This window comes from Chenopodium quinoa, unplaced genomic scaffold, assembly GCF_001683475.1.
Source record: "Chenopodium quinoa cultivar QQ74 unplaced genomic scaffold, ASM168347v1, whole genome shotgun sequence".
NCBI classification, from domain to species: domain Eukaryota; kingdom Viridiplantae; phylum Streptophyta; class Magnoliopsida; order Caryophyllales; family Amaranthaceae; genus Chenopodium; species Chenopodium quinoa.
Window position 1 is genome coordinate 2,973,424 of NW_018745454.1, and position 17,940 is coordinate 2,991,363.

At 34.1% G+C, this 17,940-nt stretch overlaps 4 protein-coding genes across 4 annotated transcripts; 1 reads left to right on the forward strand and 3 right to left on the reverse strand.

Annotated features, from left to right (window-relative positions):
* The first annotated feature begins 1,552 nt into the window (after window positions 1–1,552).
* LOC110714270 (protein ABIL1-like) lies at window positions 1,553–6,452 on the forward strand. Its single transcript, XM_021892770.1, has 9 exons — window positions 1,553–1,986; window positions 3,909–3,991; window positions 4,344–4,494; window positions 4,645–4,744; window positions 4,857–4,949; window positions 5,044–5,125; window positions 5,276–5,331; window positions 5,423–5,526; window positions 5,883–6,452. The coding sequence occupies exons 1-9, from the start codon at window positions 1,894–1,896 to the stop codon at window positions 6,042–6,044; spliced, it is 924 nt and encodes a 307-aa protein (XP_021748462.1). The 5' UTR covers window positions 1,553–1,893; the 3' UTR covers window positions 6,045–6,452.
* A 2,704-nt stretch (window positions 6,453–9,156) lies between these two features.
* Window positions 9,157–15,592, reverse strand: LOC110714484. The gene is made up of 4 exons (XM_021893000.1): window positions 14,366–15,592; window positions 12,904–13,876; window positions 12,636–12,819; window positions 9,157–9,336 (listed from the first exon to the last, which is right to left on the reverse strand). The coding sequence occupies exons 1-2, from the start codon at window positions 14,619–14,621 to the stop codon at window positions 13,224–13,226; spliced, it is 909 nt and encodes a 302-aa protein (XP_021748692.1). The 5' UTR covers window positions 14,622–15,592; the 3' UTR covers window positions 9,157–9,336; window positions 12,636–12,819; window positions 12,904–13,223.
* On the reverse strand, window positions 9,462–9,830 carry LOC110714349 (ATP-dependent DNA helicase PIF1-like). The gene has a single exon (XM_021892854.1). The coding sequence runs from the start codon at window positions 9,828–9,830 to the stop codon at window positions 9,462–9,464; it is 369 nt and encodes a 122-aa protein (XP_021748546.1).
* Window positions 11,401–13,041, reverse strand: LOC110714351. The gene is made up of 3 exons (XM_021892858.1): window positions 12,904–13,041; window positions 12,636–12,819; window positions 11,401–12,530 (listed from the first exon to the last, which is right to left on the reverse strand). The coding sequence occupies exons 1-3, from the start codon at window positions 13,039–13,041 to the stop codon at window positions 11,401–11,403; spliced, it is 1,452 nt and encodes a 483-aa protein (XP_021748550.1).
* Window positions 15,593–17,940: the final 2,348 nt, after the last annotated feature.

Sequence of the window (17,940 nt, forward strand, 5' to 3'; positions counted from 1 at the left end):
GTTCACAGATGTGGCCTCTGAGGCTTTTAGTTGATTAGTGGGGTTATGAAGGTACCAAACAATTCTCACATCATATAGACATGTTTACTTCAAATAAAAGGAACAAGTATCGAGTCTCATGACTCTCATCTTGTTGGAGGTAGGAAGTAAGAAGCTATACATCCGTAGGCCATAGCAGCTTAGAGCCATAGACTTGTCTGACATGTAACTGACCTTTTTTTTTTTTTTTTTCCGAGTAAATTTTTTTGTCAAGTACTGAAGTCACAGTAGTAGATGTCAAGAATGTAATACACTCCTAGGTATAAAGTCTTTGGGGTAGTATTCAAGCACTTCGATTAAACCTCATTCTCATCACTGTTTTTGTAATCACTCGGGATTGAGCAAAGTCATCGTTTTTTTTTTATTACATCAACGTTCAAGGACGAAGATGGAAAGAGGTGACAGTTGAAAAGGTTGGCGCTTTGAAGTAGAGCTTGAGAGTAGAAACAATGCCAGTGAAGGTACATTTCCCAGCAATTTTCTAAACTACCAATAGGCAATACGCAAGGTTGCTCTTATGTTATACTACGTATGATCATATCTTAATTCTAGTTGAGCTGTGAAACATCATACGATTTATGCTACCTAATCAATTTGATGAAGATCCTTAAATGAAGGATTCATTTGTGGAGCTCACATGGCTGAGGGCCCCACAAAGATCTTTAAAAAGTGATCGTGTTTCATCATTTTTTGTATTGATTAATTAAGGATGGTGGTTGATGAGAAATTAATCTGCGCCTCATAATTACTTTTACTGATCGTAATCTTTACCTCATTAACAAAATCAGAAAAGGGTGATAATAGGCCTAAAACACTTATTAATTAATATAGATTAGGTGATTGATTTTAGCATCAACATGACATCCAATTGAAAAAATGATTATTAAAACGACACATATACATGTATCATTGTTTCTTCTTTCTGAAATAAGAATTGCATCAGTGACAATGTTTCAGCGCCAAAATTTACTTCCTACACTCTTATCAGCTAAGACACTACATTCCTTCGATCTTCCCTAGAGCGTCATCGAATTGCTTCTTATCATCATCGTATCGTCTTTCCGAGTATGGATTGAATCTCATGCCAACATCCCTCCATGTAGAACTCATCAACACAGAAAAATAGAGTTCAATGAGTTGAACAATTTTTCTCATGTGTGGTTTTTGGTAGACCAAAGAGATAAAGTACAGGATTAGCAACTCCTAGTACACTTGTTGTTGTTAACCCAAAGAAGAGGGAGTGTTGCATTTTTTTACCGGAAAGAATGACATCGATGTTAGAATTGAACGAAAGATCAATGCAGAATACTGGTAAAAAAAAAAATCAATGCAGAATTAAAAATTATCCATTGTCATTACAAGAATAATATGATACCAGACCCACTTCTAAATAAACACGACAGTCTTATTAATTTTTTCTTGCCAACACAATGAATAGATCAAATTTCAAATAATTGAAAAAAAAATGGATAGAGTAGAGTGTAATAAAACTAATTAAAGAGTTGGTTAAAATAGGGGATAGTCAAGTCAACCACCTTCATAATTGATTGAGTTGAGTGTACAAGTACAGTAGTATCCACCACCGTCTTCATAAACACACATCTTTATCTGTATTCTGAAATCTGAATCTCCCCATTAATATTAAATACGCTCACCTTCATTTTCCCGGGGATTGCTTCTCTTTCACTCTCCTAACTCCACCTTCCAAACCTAACTTTTATTACAAAAACATTCTTTCCTCTTTTAATCAATTTAATGTTCTTCAATTTCATGCTTTCTGTGATTTCTTCTTTCCTAGGGTTTCTTCCATTGTTTGATTCTACCTAATTTCTTCAATTTTTTTTCTGAGAAAATATGGAAGTCGAGCAACCTAAAGCTCTCCCTAATCCTATGACCTTCGATGAAGCTTCCATGGAGCGTAGCAAAAGCTTCGTCAAAGCTTTGCAGGTTCTCTTCTCTCTCCTCCTCATTTTCTTGTTGCTAGATCTGGATTCCCATGTTTTTGAGCTTCATCTTAAGTTATTTTATTTTGTAAGGCTTATTATGTGTTTTTCTTGATGATACAATTATTATAAAGTGATTTTCGCATGATGAATAATTAATTGGCTATAATTGGATTTTTTTTTTTTTTTTATCTATGATTTCTTTTCATTATATTCTTGTTAAAAATAGACTAATTCCTCTAATATGTAGTTCTATTTTTATATTTATGGTTTATTTCATACAAATTACAATTTTAAAAATTAATGTACAGTAACATGATTCATCTTAAAGACTGTACTGGTAGTTTGGATAGATTATGGACAAATGCTTCCATGTTTTTAACAATTAGACAATTGAATGAGAAATTAGTAGAATTATACTGATGGTGTTCTGGTTTGAATCGAGATGATGTGAATGGAAGGCACATTTCTGTTTTTGGCGGTCACTTTCTCGAGTTATGTTTGCAAGATAAGCAAGTGCTTTACTAGAGATGCTAAATGTATATAGCTGATTAGCTGCTGTATCCGGGGAAGGGCACGATGAGTGCTATACTGTTGCATTCAGGGAAAAGCTTGATGAATTGACGAATGTTGCATTCAGGAAACTACATTGAGCGTGTTCAGCTCTGTTAGAACGAGTGCTATAGAGAAACTACATTGAGCGTGTTCAGCTCTGTATATGATAGAGGAGTTCTTTGGTTGTTGAGGCAAATTGTCAGATTAATGTTGTTGGGATACAAAGATGTAAGGGGGTAGTGTTAAAGAGAAAACGAACGGTTTTGGTGTGTTTTAAGAGGGGCTTAATGCCTAGAGCTTAATAAAGTCCCTTTCTTGTTTAAAAGTGATAAGGATTTGACAATTCTTTGCTTGAGTAAAATAGCTATCCAAACATGGTGCTATACTTGTAATAAAGTGAGTTGATGGTTAATAGTGCTTCCTAGCCTCATAGGATGTCCAGAGCTCATTGTAAGATGAAGTTTGAAGCTTAATAAGCTAGGGATTAGATGCACTTCTACTCTAATAAAGATATAATGGTGACTATTTTATTATAATTTGGTATATTTATGTTGTAGCCACATCTGTTGTCTCCATCTTCCTCCAGAATAGAAATCTTCATGGCTTGGTGGATGGTTGCTTGATTGAGAATCTTGAGTTAAATTTGTTGTATGGAGCTCTTCATGCCACAGAGACATCTCACTGAGAAGAGGGATATCATTATTTTTTACAAAGGTCTATCTACTTTGTTTTGCATATAATAGGTTGCATAAATACGCCAAACAATACTGTGAAACATAGAAGGAGATATGCACTTGAACATTTTCTTAGCTCTTTATTGTAGATATAATCAAAGTGTGCAATGTTGAATGAATTAGCCATGTCCTGCACTCCTGCTGGAGGGACATCTGCACCTTTTTTTCAATTTGATCCATGTGGATTCTTAGTACTCTGTATTTGTTAAAGCAGCAATTAAACTTATGAGAAGTGGGGAACAATATTATAAAGATGGTTTTGTGTTGTGAAAAGTAATCGAAGTGCTGAAGGTATTGCATTTTCTGTTATAGTCCTTTTAACAAGTTTGGTTTTGTCTGCTGTGGTACTGATATATGGTGCTTGACATGCTATGATTCAGTAATTATTCCTACTGTTATGTAATTTTATTTTCTTCTGGAAAACTACTAATATTAAGCTTCCCCCAATAAAGATGCTAATGCAGCTAACTCATTGGTTAGTGTGGAGGAAAAAGAATGGTAGTGACTAGAAGTGTATACCCTAAATTTCCATTATTTCTAAGAAGTCGATTATTCAGTCTGTTTGTCATTGGATTTGTAACTCAATCTTTTGTCTTCTCTAATTAATTTTGATCATTTTTGCTCAATTGCTTTACAGGAACTCAAGAATCTGAGACCCCAGCTTTACTCTGCCGCTGAATACTGCGAGAAGTCTTATCTTCATAGTGAGCAGAAACAAATGTAATGTTACAGTATAATTATTGCAAGTTTACCTTTGTTATTAATCAGTCGTGTAGTCTTTATCATCTGTTTGCCTGCCCCTATTCCAACTCTCAAGAGAGTATGAAACTTATTGATCCTAATCATCCTATGTTACCATATACGGCATATAGAGTTTTAAACAGTAATATTGATAACGTAATTTTGTATATTTATACAATAAGTTTTAAATCCATTATAACTGTGGAAAAGAAACAAACCGAACTCACACTTGTACACATGCACAGCACACACACAACTCTATGAGTTATTTGTGTTTTTTTTTTTTTTTCTTTAGTCTTCCCTTATGATTTTTGTGTAAATTATGCCACAGGGTATTGGACAACCTAAAAGATTATGCTGTACGAGCTCTAGTTAATGCTGTAGACCACCTAGGCACTGTTGCGTACAAATTGACTGACCTTCTTGAGCAACAAACTTCAGATGTGTCAAACACAGAGCTGAAAATAACATGTCTAAATCAGGTATAGTTTCTTTCTCATCACCATGTGAATTATTCTGCTTTGTGCGGCCATTTCCCGTTTCTCTGTTTCCCTAGGTAGGACATTTACTTATCTCTTTCTTTTTTCTTTTCTTTATTCCTTATATTTTGGAGCTGATCATTTTGTCTTCAGAAACTTCTCACTTGCCACACTTATATGGAGATGGAAGGCCTTAGGCAGCAGCAACTTTTGGCAATTATTCCAAGACATCATAAACGCTATATATTGCCAAGTAAGGAACATTGTCCAACAATTTTTTGGCCCTTCAAAATTGTCTCCTATGTTGTACTGTAACTGACAGAGCCTATATTTTGACACCTCCATCTTGTTGTATGCTGCTTTAGACTCTGTCAACAAAAAGGTGCACTTTAGTCCTGCTGCGCAGTCTGATCCTAGGCAAATGCATGTCCAGGCTAGGCCTCGTGTTCATCCTTCAGGTGCTTAATATCCCATTCAAGATATCTGAGGATTTAAATGCTGTCATCATACCTCTTTAATGTGCTTAGTTGGTTTCATTGTTAAACTATTCAGGCTCACCTGGAAAGACTCTTTCTTGGCACCTTGGCTCTGAATCAAAGTCTCCCTTAAAAGGGAATCATAAGACTGTTTTCAGGTTTGTCCAATATACCATGGAATTTTAGCCTGATTTAGAAGTACTATCATCAATTCATCATGTGTTGCCAATCAATTATCTTGGTGTGCTCTTGTGAAACTCCTAAATGCTTAAATATTGCAGACCTTAACCCCACTTGTTTCCTTGCAGCGGCTCTGAAGTCCAAAAGGCTTCTCCTAGATCTCCCGCAGTATTCCAGCTCCTAGGTATGTTACTCAGCCCATTCAACTTTCTCGCAATAACATTATTTTTTAGTAGGCTTAGCTAGTCGATATTCATCTCCTGTCATATGTACAGATAATGAGGCTGACATTCGGGCTAAGTCATCAGGGCTCCATACACAGCTACCTAGTGGAGATCCAGCTGGGGCTTCTATGCAACCATATGGTGCTATGCCTAAGGTAATGACAAATAATATTTTATGTGATATCTGCTTTTCCCATAAGCATGCTGATTTTATGAATATACAAGATTTTGAGTTTGTCCATAGCTTTCCTGAGTATTTTTATCTGTAGATGCTTTAATGATCTACGAGTACATTTTGTTTCATAAATCATAATTCATAACATATACCAAGTTGTTAATAATACTCGTTCTATAAGATTAGCACAATGCCAAGAATCTCAAAATAGTGGGTATTATTTAGCTACATTTGGCATCCCTGCTAGAGACACCCAGTTATAAAGCACTGAGATATCTTCTCAAGTTCATTAACGTACAAATTATGTAGTTAAAACAATATACTTTCTAATTGCAGGATTCTGTATCGGATTCTAAGGCCATGACACCATTCAAGTCTTTTAACAACTCCAACTCCCGGCAAGCGATTGTTAAGGCCCCAATTCGCCACAAAAGCATGCTGTCGGCTTTCTTTGTCAAACAGAAAACACCGAAGCTCAGGACTGGTAAAGTGGCTTAACTTTCATTCACGAACATGCTTCTGTTGCCAAGTTTGAGAGGAGTTTTTCTAAGTTGCTGTATCTGATATCAGAAGTACAAAGCCCTTGATACCATTGGCCGGAAGCTGATTGAGGCTTTCATGTTTACTTGACTTTCTCAGTTTATATACCTACCAATCAGGTGATTTATATCCTATGATGAAAGATATTGTCAACAGTGAATTTCTCTGTACATCCAAAAAAAAAAAAAAAAAAAAAAAAAAACCCTGCATTCTAGTGACTTATTATAAAGCTTTATAGCTTGATCTGTGGCATCCATTTGCTTGTAAATCTAATAATGTGATAGTTTACTGCTGAAATAATCATGTATATCTTGAGATGTTCAGAAGTTTTGAAATTATGAGTTTGGTACATAAATGGCAATGAAAGAATCTGTGAAATTACTAGATTTGATCGGTCCTCAATGGCTGATCTTTGGAGTGCCATGTAGTTGGCCAAGTTGCCACTCCCTTTTGCACTTTATCATACCGACGCGGTTTGTTCAGAACTCATGGTGTTGGTAGGAGCTGAGAGGTGGAGGTGCAATGAGCTTACTATCTCCCAGGGGAGCATACTCGTCACGCGTTTTGACGTCAAGATGTTTGGTTGCTCCATCTTCCAAGGAAATTATTGTGAAACTGTATCCTTTAAGATTATTGTGATAGTAGATGCAATTCTGTTGCACTTTGGAGAAACTTGTTGCCGAAACACAAAAGGAAGGGCCTCCTCCCCAAAATCCCATGAAATATGCTTTATCTCCAATAGAATGTACTCAACTCAAACACAATTTATCCTTATTGCCTTACTTGTACAACTCCACCGTGTTATCAAAAAGGATGGAGGATTTGATCTAATTAAGTTGTAAATGGTGGTAGGGGCACCAGAGAGTCTATAAATAGACTGATCAAGTGAACCTTCCTGGCCCCATAAACTAAAGCAATTACTATATTGATCATCTTGTATGGTATCGGATAACACATTAACCACTGTTACCCAAGGTGGCTCTACGGGTGCTTCAAAGCTTGCAATATTGATCCAACGTTTGCAAACCACGCTGCATCTGATCACATCCCTCATAGAAAAGTTCTTTACCAAGGTTACCATGATTATTTATATACATATATGATTATCTATCTTAAAAAGGCTAAAGAGTAATACAATGAAATGGATTATATACTTACCGGTTTGTGTAAACAACTGATGATATTGTGCAATCAAAATAAAATCGGTACAAGACTGAAGAATTTGATCTTATAATAATGGTACACGGTACAATTATATTAAATCAAAATTGACCAATAATAATATGCATGCATAAACAATAAGCTAGGTAGTGTAGAGGATCGATTGGATTCATCATACTACGTAAAGTCGTAAATAAAACCTACTCTTATAATTACATAGTTCAAATCTCAAAAATACAAAGCAAGTACGAGTACCCCTTTAGCTTGATTGTTGGACTCCATCTCATTGAACAGACAAAGATGATGTAATCCACTGGAGGTGGCTACAGACCTGAGGGTGGAGAATACGGCTGTGGGTAGAGGAATTTGGTAAGGTGCTAGGTTTTTTTTTTTTTTTTTTTTTTTTTTTTTTTGGTTGATAAAACGGTGCTAGCCTGCCAGGGCGCTTACTTCCTAGTTGTTTATTATATATATATATAATCCTAATTTTCACCCATTTGCTAATTTGGTAAAGATGTTTTTTTTTTTTTTTTTAGTTTTAAGTGACACATGTCAACACATTATAGGTTGAAAAATTTTAATTAAAAAAAAACAAAAAAATTCCCACAACCAATAGCCACTTAACCTTACCAGCCGACCACCACCATCCCGATAGTCCCAGCCCAGATCCGCTCTCCCCCAACTTCAACCCTCCCCTAAACTACCAAACCACCCAAAACGGCAACCCGAATTTTCTGAAAAAACCCTCTCCTAAACCATCCAAAACGGCAACCCGAAATCCCTAAAAAAAACACCCTCCCCCACCGCTTTAAACCCCCAAATCGGCCCTCCCCCACCCTCGGAACCCCTAGTCTTCAGGGTTCTAAGGGTGGGGAGGGTCGATCTGGGGGGTTTAATGCGGCGACGGAGGGTTTTTTTTGGGGGTTTCGGGTTGTCGTATGGGTGTTTTGGGTTGTTTTGTGGTTTAGGGGAGGGGCGTCACCGACGCTAGGGTGGGGGAGGAACTACGTCTAGGCGCCAGCGAAGATGTCGGGTTGCAAAGGGGTCGTGGCTAGGTGGTGGAGAGGGTGGTCGTGGTTGGGGTTCTGACAGCTGGCCTGGGTTTTTTTTATATATTTTTTTCAGCCAATTATATGGTGACACATGTCACCTTAACCTGTTAAACCAGGTTAAATGATCGGTTGGGATCTTTTTGAGCGAATGACTTATGTTGAGCGAACGAACCAAAGTTGTATTTTTACCAATTATTCCTTGTAATTTTGTAGCTTTTGATAGAGTTTTCAGCAATTATTTTTTTATATTCAGACAATAATGGTTTTCATCTGATTTTTGGAAAAAAAAAATTCAAATGAAGACTTGAATTTGCAACTTTGATGGTTTAATTAGGACTATAGTGTTACTAATGGTTTGGTATGGAGGGAAGGGAATAGGAAAAAGAATTAGGGTTGGTCGATGTTTTTCTGGTGTGGGGAAATTAAGGGAGGGATATATAGGTGTAATACCCCGTATTTTCATACGTATTTTCTAATTAATTAATTAAGAATTATTTTATAAAAATAGTTTTTTAGTAAATTTATTATTTTTGTCAAAAAAATATTTGAATTTTGGAGCCAAAAGTATTTTGAAAACTAATCATTATTTTGGATAAGATTTATTATCCATTTATCCTATTTAAAAACTCGGATTATTTATATATTTCGGATATTTTATTTAAGACAAAAACTATATTTTGGGGGGATTTAATTGGTAAAATTATATTTTTAATTATCTCTTAGAATCTCTTATTTTCCTTAATTCTAATTCTGCTTCTTTTTAATATAATCATCATATAGACAAAAATACATTTTATGAATACAAGCTAAGATAGTGCACGCCATGCGTGCACAATATAAGAAATATGTATGTAATATTATAGTAGTGAAAGTTATAAAATAAAAGGTTGAAATTATTACAATTAGTAGTAGCAATACATACATGATTGGAAAAAACAGAAATTACTACATGAAATTAAGTTTACAAACATTAGTCATTAGAAACACTTGGCGCAGTAATTTTGTTCATACAATATGCTCGTCACAATTTGTCTATCCTGCACCATGTTAAAAAATATATATATTAGAATCTAGTTATAAGATGTATATAACAATTGCAAAAGATAATACTTGGAAAAAAAATAGTGTGAAGCATAATATTAATTACCGTGTTTCTAAACTGCTAAGTAAAATGAGGCAGGAGAACTTCTTTATAAACAACGTTTTTAGTGAACACACCATCTTTTCCTTGAATGCTGCCATTAGTAACCAAGATCTTGGTCATTCGTTGGGAAGTCCCTCTTGATAATGCAACATACAACTGGCCATGACTAAAAACATGTTTGGGAAGATAAATACCAACATGAGGAATGGTTTGACCTTGAGATTTGTTAATGGTCAAGGCAAAGCACAATTTCACTGGAAATTGTTTTCGAATCATTTCAAATGGTAACTTTGCATCTTCAGCTGTTTTTAAAGGAATGCGTGGAATGAATACCCGTGTACCTTTGCAATGTCCAGTCATGATTTCAGCCTCTATAACATGATTCATTAATTGTCAACATATTAACCTTGTCCCGTTGCATAGGCCGCTACTTGTATCAATATTTCGCAAAAGCATTATGGGTGATCCAACTTTCAACCTCAAAAGATGTGGTGGCAAACCACCAAATGACAATGAATTTAAGAACTCTTGTTGGTAAAGATTTTGACGGTCTTCTGGAACGGAGTCAAAGGAATACTATATTTTTTCATCTCCGGCAAAATCATTTAGTATCTTCTCATTTAGCATATCAACCTCATCATTTGTCGGAGTTATTATAGCCCTCTCTACCATATATGTCACATCCCCTTCATGTTCAGGTAAGTTTGGGAATACCTGATGGATTAAGTTATCAATCGAGTTCTGGTTGCCATTTGGGATGCATAATGAAGATGGTAATTTAATCATGTCTTCATTAACTACAGGCTCCCTTCCATCACCAACTCTTAAAAGAAATGCTGCAAATTCTTCATCATGTCTAGATCTCATATTTTGAGTGAGGTGAAGTTGCTGAACATGCCTCCAAAGTGTTGATTTAACTAAACATGCATCAATGGTTTGAGATTTTGTTCCTTTAGTCACAACTGGAAGAATTTGCCTAAAATCTCCACCAAATACTACAACCTTGCCACCAAACGGAAAGTCAACCTCCATTAGATCTCTCAAGCTGCGATCTACAGCCTCATATGCATGTCGGTGAGTCATAGTAGCTTCATCCCATATAATAACAGCTGCATGCTTTACCAATTGTGCTTCAACATCTTGTTTGCTAAACTTCCACGTTGATGAAGCATGCAATGTTACTAGAATCCCCAAAGTTTTATGAGCTGTTTTACCTCGATGTAATAACGTGGCAGCAATACCTGAGCTAGCTACAGCAAGACCAAATTTCCCTCTAAGCTTAACAGTTGCAAGAATGGCACGATATAAGAAGGTCTTACCTGTACCACCTGGACCATCTACGAAGAAAATTTGATTTTTATCTCCATCTATAGCTTCCATTATGACATTAAATGAATGGTGTTGGTCATCATTAAGATGCTCAGCGCAATGCACATCTTCTGGTGGAATGGGAGCGGAGATTTCTTCATGTATAGCCCTGGCTAATTGTATGTTGCCATCTAGTTGCATGCTTATGTCAGGGAGGTCGAAGTCACTAATAGTGCTACCCAACTGCTTCAACATGCGATCTATGTCGTAAAGAACGGAGTCACGAACAAATGATGTACTTGGAGGATTGGATAAAGTATAATCTTCAGCCATAAAATGGAAGAATTCATCCCATAAAGCACGAACACCACTTGGTTGGCAATAAACCAATATCGTGGCAAATAATCTTCTCAATGAAGATGGCATTTTAGAGTTTGATGCTTCTTGTAAACAATCATGAATTCTCGCATCATTCTCCATAAGACCTAATTTTTCAGCTGCTTCTCTAAAAGTGGGATAGGTAACTCCATTGACGGTTCGTAGATGCTGGAATGATTCAGGGCCTTTGATATGATTAAGTACCTGTCGTAAGAAAAATCTCTCTCCTTCCATTGGTGATGCTGTGTATATTCTTCCAATCACTTTCAGGTTATTCCTCCTCTTCCTCCATGTTTTTTGTTGATGTCATCCATCGGTAACGCCGAGGAAAGTCTTTATAGAGATAAGATCTTGCCTCAGGATCAATGGCATTCATCTTAAAGAATTCTGTGAGCATGGTTTGGGAGTTTTCTGGCATTTGAAGGATATCTTCGATAGATTGATTTGTATTAAATCGTACCTGGTGTCTATCTGGAAGATGGAGTTGTAATCGTTCCACAGAAGGATACATTCGAGTGATTTGAAACTGATAAATTCTCCATAAGGCCTCGGGTGCACAAACCCACCTAGCATCCACAAATTGTTGAATCTCATTGTTATCTGCTCCTGCTCGTACTTCCATGGAAACACGATCAACACCCTTGTGCACATATTTGTACAGATATTTGACAATCTTGATGCTGCTACAAATCTCAACATTTATATGACAATCATACTTTAGTTGTAACCATGTATTATAGGGAACAACCCAACTATTATCAACATAGGTTGAGCTATTCTCATGCAAAGGCACAACAACATGATCACCGCGACGACGGTAAACAGGGTAGGAGTTATCACCTTGAATAGTGCTTGCAGAAAATGGTTTTGGGAATTTTCGCTTACAAACTCCATTTTCCATGCAAGATGAATTTCGGTGTCCAACACCGCATGGGTTATGGATCATGTGTTTGAGAACAACACTATACAATCGTGGCTCCTCATCTCTATCTGGTATTTCAGCTTTCACGATTTTGTCATATTCTTCGGGCGATCTTGGTTTCTCATTTTCATCCAAAATGAGTAACATGTGAACATGTGGCAAACCTCTTTTTTGAAACTCAACGACATAGACATACACCACAACATTCCCAAGGACGCCTTTATCAACAACATCACTCTTGAACTCTTCAAATTTTGCATGAAATATCCTAGTGATTAAATCAGGTCGGTCTTGTGATGTTTGACCGGGTAATAACTCTTCCAAAATTTCTTTCCATGATGGGTTGCATGTCATAGTGATGAAAAGGTCCGGCTTTCCATAATTTAGAACTAATGCCATTGAATCTTGACATCTTTCATTCAAGTCTCTTGGACTTCCAACAAATGAAGAAGGTAAGACGGTTGTTTTCCCAACATTTACTGTTAGTGATTTAGGGTAAGTATATTTTAGCAAACTAATAAGGAAATTTGTAGTAACCATAATGTTTTAAATTATATATATGTAACTTTTTAAAAAAAAAATACCTGGATTTAGTTCTCCAGTAGCCAAACAATCTTGTAAGCCTTGGTATAGTTCAGCTCTTATGGTATGTTGATGGTCTCGGATCCATCTTAGCTTATTAGCCTCAATTTTGACAAAATTGTCAACAACAAATTGTTGGAACAGCCGTTGTGCAAGCAAGATGATTGAAATAGAATGTGGACGTATCTGCAATAAAAATCATCTACATGGATTAGAAATAATTACGAAAATCAATTTATTAACACATATATGTGAGTGTAGTATCATTACTTGGAAGTAATAAGCGTAGAAAGCTCGGCATGGAATTGTTCTTCCATTATTGTCAACACTATTAATCGACCATCCATAAGAACCATACGGAAAAAGTAATGGATATTGTAGGGGATCATAATATCCTGTCGTGTCCATGATAGTCATTAATTCACCAGAATTTGACTGGACTAAAATATCTCTCGGATTCAAGTTTGCAACTTCTTCTCCACCGATAATCACTGCAGCAACTTGGGAAGCAGATGGTAAACAATATTGTGGCCGATTTGAAGGTTGTTCGCGAATGTGAAGTGCACATTGTTATATGTCTTCACGCTGTGCTAGAGATCGAAGAGTATGGACAAATGGATTGCATTGATCCAGAATAGCTTTGATTCTTTGTATAATGTCTCGTCGCAAGTGCTATTCTCTGCTAATCGATTCTCAATCTCATGTTCAGTGTCGTATATGTACAACTGAAGGAATCGTGGTCGACAATCGGACCCATTAGAGAGTAAACCACCTATCTTATGATATATGGAACCTTGAGCTCGAAAGGTATATACTCCTTGTTGGGCATTTGCTAAACTCTCATCTATGTGAACACCCATGGAAGTGAAGGCATGTATGTGATTTAGTTTTCTAAGATTATACCTAAAATCCACTCCAATAGGTGTTTGATCAGTGTATAATGATAGCAATTCTGCAGGAACTGGTATAGTTGGCAAGATTATCTTTCCGGACATACAACAAATCTGTGATGATTCTTTATGAAAAAGTCGAGCTTGACAATGTGAACATAGTCTTGGAGGACAAAGTTGGACATTTGGGACTCCTCTTCGCTCGTGAAAATTTATTGCAGATCGAGGATTCACTCTTTGCCTAATTATTCGTTCATCAACAATGTTTACATGCATGACATTATGATGGTTAGTGTTCGAAGTTCCACTACTTTCGCCAATTTCCCGGACACTATTTTGACAGTTGCCCATTGCTGTATGAAAATTCAATTTATAATAAGTTGTGAGCATTTTAAAAATCTTATCTTAGATCTTATAGTAAACATAGGCACATTCAACCTTTCTAAAAGACGGGTGTGAAATAATGATATTGATGATGAATGTGAGCTATGTGTGTTTTTTTTAATTAATATATTTATTATAGTTTAACAAATTAAATCTTTGCAATTTTTTTTGCTTTTTGTTAATTAAAATTACTATTACTTTTATTAAAAATGCTAGCAAATCAATTTTATTGCATGAAATAACGCAACAATTAACTTTTGTACATGATGATATGTTTTTATGATAATAAATAAATAGTAATCTTAATTTTATAATAATATTCTATTGGTTTCGTACACAGATAGATAAATAAAGAAGTAATTAATCAATAAGCTTGTGTATAACATTGTCATTAAGTAATGTGAACATTTTGAAAAGTCTTAAAAGTGAGACTATATCAAACTAAGTAATAAACTCACACGTAAGTCTTGAGGTAGGGTCTGCAAGATTGTCTCTAGCATTGGAGTTACTTTGATTGGTAATGTCTCTTAGAGAACTTGCCGTAGCATTTTGTTGAGATTTCCTCCTTAAATTATATGACATGCGCCTTTGAGCATTTCTTGTATTAGCCTCTTGTGTAAGTTGTTCAGGAGTCATTCTTTCTCGCCTTAATCTCCGATAATTTGATGAATTTGGCCTTTGATTTTCCATATATTGGTACCTACAACCATTCATTTAAGGGAAACTTATTAATAACTTTTGCTCGAGTTTTTGGCAAATTTAAATATCCGAAATTGTCAAACTGTAGATGCTCCGTGTCTATATCCTATCTAGATTAATAACTTTTGCTCGAGTTTTTGGCATTAAGATGAGTGTTGCATTGAAAATTTATTTTCAAATTTGTACAATTCATTAGCACTGCTATGTACATAATGTGGAACATACATACTACAGTATTTTATTCACTTTTATTAAAAATATTTGGCAATAATCCACATTCTTAAAATTGAGACAACAATAATACGAATTATTACTCTGGTATTAATAATTCACATGTATCTTGTCTGTAGCATATGCAAGAATAACTGAGTTTCTTTTGTTAACCCACGGTTTGTAGTAAAAGGTGCTTGGACATTTAATTTATGCTCACTTAAAGGAAGACTAATTCGAGTAATGGGACCTTAAACATAGTTTAATCCAAACATCAAGACTTATATATTAGCCATTCAATGCCATAGGAAAGAGACTTAGGATTAACGGACTTGTATGAAAGACATACGGAGTACTATTTTGACAACTCTACAATATCATATCATACAACTTAGTAATTGCAATTCACTAATACCCCAATTAAGGTATGAAAGATGATTATTAGTTACTAATGGCTCTTATTAGTATAGGAGATAATATTAAAAAAGTATCTTGATATTATCTTCTAGCATATATCACTCCCGTATTAAGCTACTATCCTACTGAATATCATATCATATCTTTTGATCATGCAATTATTTTGTGATCTTCTAATATTGTATAATTACCTTTTCTCAATATCTTGTCAAAGATATTATTACATTCTTTAATTTAGGAGAACTCTTGTATATAAATATTGTACTCTTAACTTCTTGAATATATGAAAAACACTTTACTCTTTCAATTAGATGATTAACAATAGTTAATAAAAGTAAAAAAGAAGAAAGAAAGAAAGAAAGGACCTGCAAATAAATTGATGCAGTCGATCGAGCGGGACCTAAAAAATCACAACCCCAAGGTATACTCGTAGTACTTGGCCGCTAGCCGAGATTGCCCACTTTTGTTTACTGTCAACACCAATCAAGCCTTGTAGTGGTCCATTTTAAGCATTATGATAGTATGTTTTTGTTGGTAATATTAATGTCTATAAGTTTATCAATGCAATTAATTAACTATGGTTTCTTTTGCGAATAGATAATGAGATAGAAATGAAGGAGGTTGAAAAAAAAGGAAAATGTAACCATCAAGTTAGATGATCAAATCTTAAACGTAACTGCTTACATGTTAGTTTAGTATCCTTTTTTCAATTTTTTTTTAATGTTTATTTAACTTTACTATTGTACCCTTGCAGACTTTGTTTTGAAAATGGATAACTGAACGTTTTTTAATGTTCTACAGTAGATCTTAAATAGCCTTTAAAAAGGATAAAATTATAGTAGTTAATACATTAAAAAAAAATTAAAAAGATTAAATTATTTATTTTTACTTTAAAAATAATTCCACATAAACCACGATACACATACACTTTTGTTTTGCTGGAGTTTTGCTTAGTCAAAGTATCTTATTATCATGTTTTCGTTAGTTGTTCCATGAAATAAGGAAGTGGTTTACAATTTTATTTTTTTTTTATTTTTTTGAATAGGTTTACAATGTTTAACTTTGTATATTTTATTCTCTCCAAAAAAAAAAAAAAAAAAAAAAAACTTTGTATTTTTTATTTCTTCCGGAAAAAAAAAATAAAAAATTGTATAGTTTATGACTTCAAGATATTTATAGAACTCGTATGTACTTCAATTAAATGCACTAAGTTAATCAAATTTCATTTTTTGTCCGTTTATCTATTTCTTGATATTATGTCATCAAACAAATCAATGACATCTCTCATTTATATGACCTTACACCCTTGTCAAAATAAAAGAAACAAATGTTAAGGTGGTAATGACTATGGAGATGAATTAAGGGAGAAAGAATTAAAATCTATTTGAGTATAGAAAGTTAATTTACATATAGTCTGATTGATAATCATCTATTAGTCGCCTCAATAGAATTAAGATAACTTTTTGCCAAGCTGTATATATTATTAACTTAATCCTTTATTTGTATAGTATTAACTTAATCCTCTTATAATGTAAGATAGTCCAAATTATTATGCTTAAACTATTAAGAACAATATAAGTCGTATTATAGTTGCATACTCTAAAACTCACATTTATATACTTATTAATTTTTTTTTTTTTTTTAAAAGCGTGGAGCAAAGAGATTTGTTGTCATGTTTTTTTTTTTTTTTTTTTTTTTTTTTTTTTTTTTTTTTTTATGGATTATGTACAATCTTTGTTTTTTGTCATCTAATTTAAAAATACAATAAAATAAATAAAGTATTTAAAATTCATCTAATAAAGTATTATACATATATATCTAATAAATCTATATAATACACATATATCTATTAAAACCTATAGAATATAATATTTACATAAAGGAACCCATCAACTAAAGTACTTAAAAGAGTACTAATAGAAAAAGTGTCGAGACTTTCTAAAATATGTACAATCTAAGTAAGCAAACACATATACACATAAAAAGTTCCTAAGAAATAGTTGAAGATAGATTTTCGCCCATCTTATGATTTTTCCACTGAGTTGTTGATATAGAAGATTGAATTAGAGGTAGTGAAAATTTAGAAAAAAAATTATTATGTATTCTACAATGTAAAAATTATTAATAATTAAATGATAAAGGTAGTACAAACCTTAGGAGTAAATGTGCACATTCTTCTTCCCAACTGACGGATGTCACAAAATTGACTTTGTAGGGTAGTAGAGGAGAATGCGTACTTGGAGAAATTATTGTGAAAACATATGCATGGTACAAACTCAATTGACACTTCTCCTTAAGTTTTGATCCCTCATTTACCTATAATGGTATAGTGGGACAACAGTTAAAAAATGAATTAAATTAAATATATAAATTAAAATAGTTGAAATCAATAATAAATATTGTAAATATTCATGTAAATGTATTAGTATACCGGTTCATCAATCCATTCCTTAACTTCAGATATTATAGAACGAAGAAGATACTCAATTTGTTTGTTGAACAATATTAGACGCATTGACCCACTTGAGTCTCTAATAGTAATTGTAAGAGCAACCCTAACAAAATATAAATGAATAAGAAAGCTACGACTAAAAAAGTATAATGTTGCAAAAACTTTAAATAAAAATTAAATAAATAACTCACCCTTGAATAATTTGAACATCATTTTTGTGACACTTATAACATATTACTTGACCAACATTGTAGT

Excerpts from the sequence above, each read along its gene's own strand:
- LOC110714270 (XM_021892770.1), top strand. The coding sequence starts at position 1,894 with ATGGAAGTCGAGCAACCTAAAGCTCTCCCTAATCCTATGACCTTCGAT. Across the intron at positions 1,987-3,908 it reads GCTTCGTCAAAGCTTTGCAG|GAACTCAAGAATCTGAGACC; the intron begins GTTCTCTTCTCT and ends ATTGCTTTACAG. Across the intron at positions 5,527-5,882 it reads CATATGGTGCTATGCCTAAG|GATTCTGTATCGGATTCTAA; the intron begins GTAATGACAAAT and ends TTCTAATTGCAG.
- LOC110714349 (XM_021892854.1), bottom strand. The coding sequence starts at position 9,830 with ATGAATCATGTTATAGAGGCTGAAATCATGACTGGACATTGCAAAGGT.
- LOC110714484 (XM_021893000.1), bottom strand. The coding sequence starts at position 14,621 with ATGAATGGTTGTAGGTACCAATATATGGAAAATCAAAGGCCAAATTCA. Across the intron at positions 13,877-14,365 it reads CCCTACCTCAAGACTTACGT|CAATGGGCAACTGTCAAAAT; the intron begins GTGAGTTTATTA and ends ATTTTCATACAG.
- LOC110714351 (XM_021892858.1), bottom strand. The coding sequence starts at position 13,041 with ATGGACACGACAGGATATTATGATCCCCTACAATATCCATTACTTTTT. Across the intron at positions 12,820-12,903 it reads TCTACGCTTATTACTTCCAA|ATACGTCCACATTCTATTTC; the intron begins GTAATGATACTA and ends TTTTTATTGCAG. Across the intron at positions 12,531-12,635 it reads TACTGGAGAACTAAATCCAG|TAAATGTTGGGAAAACAACC; the intron begins GTATTTTTTTTT and ends AATCACTAACAG.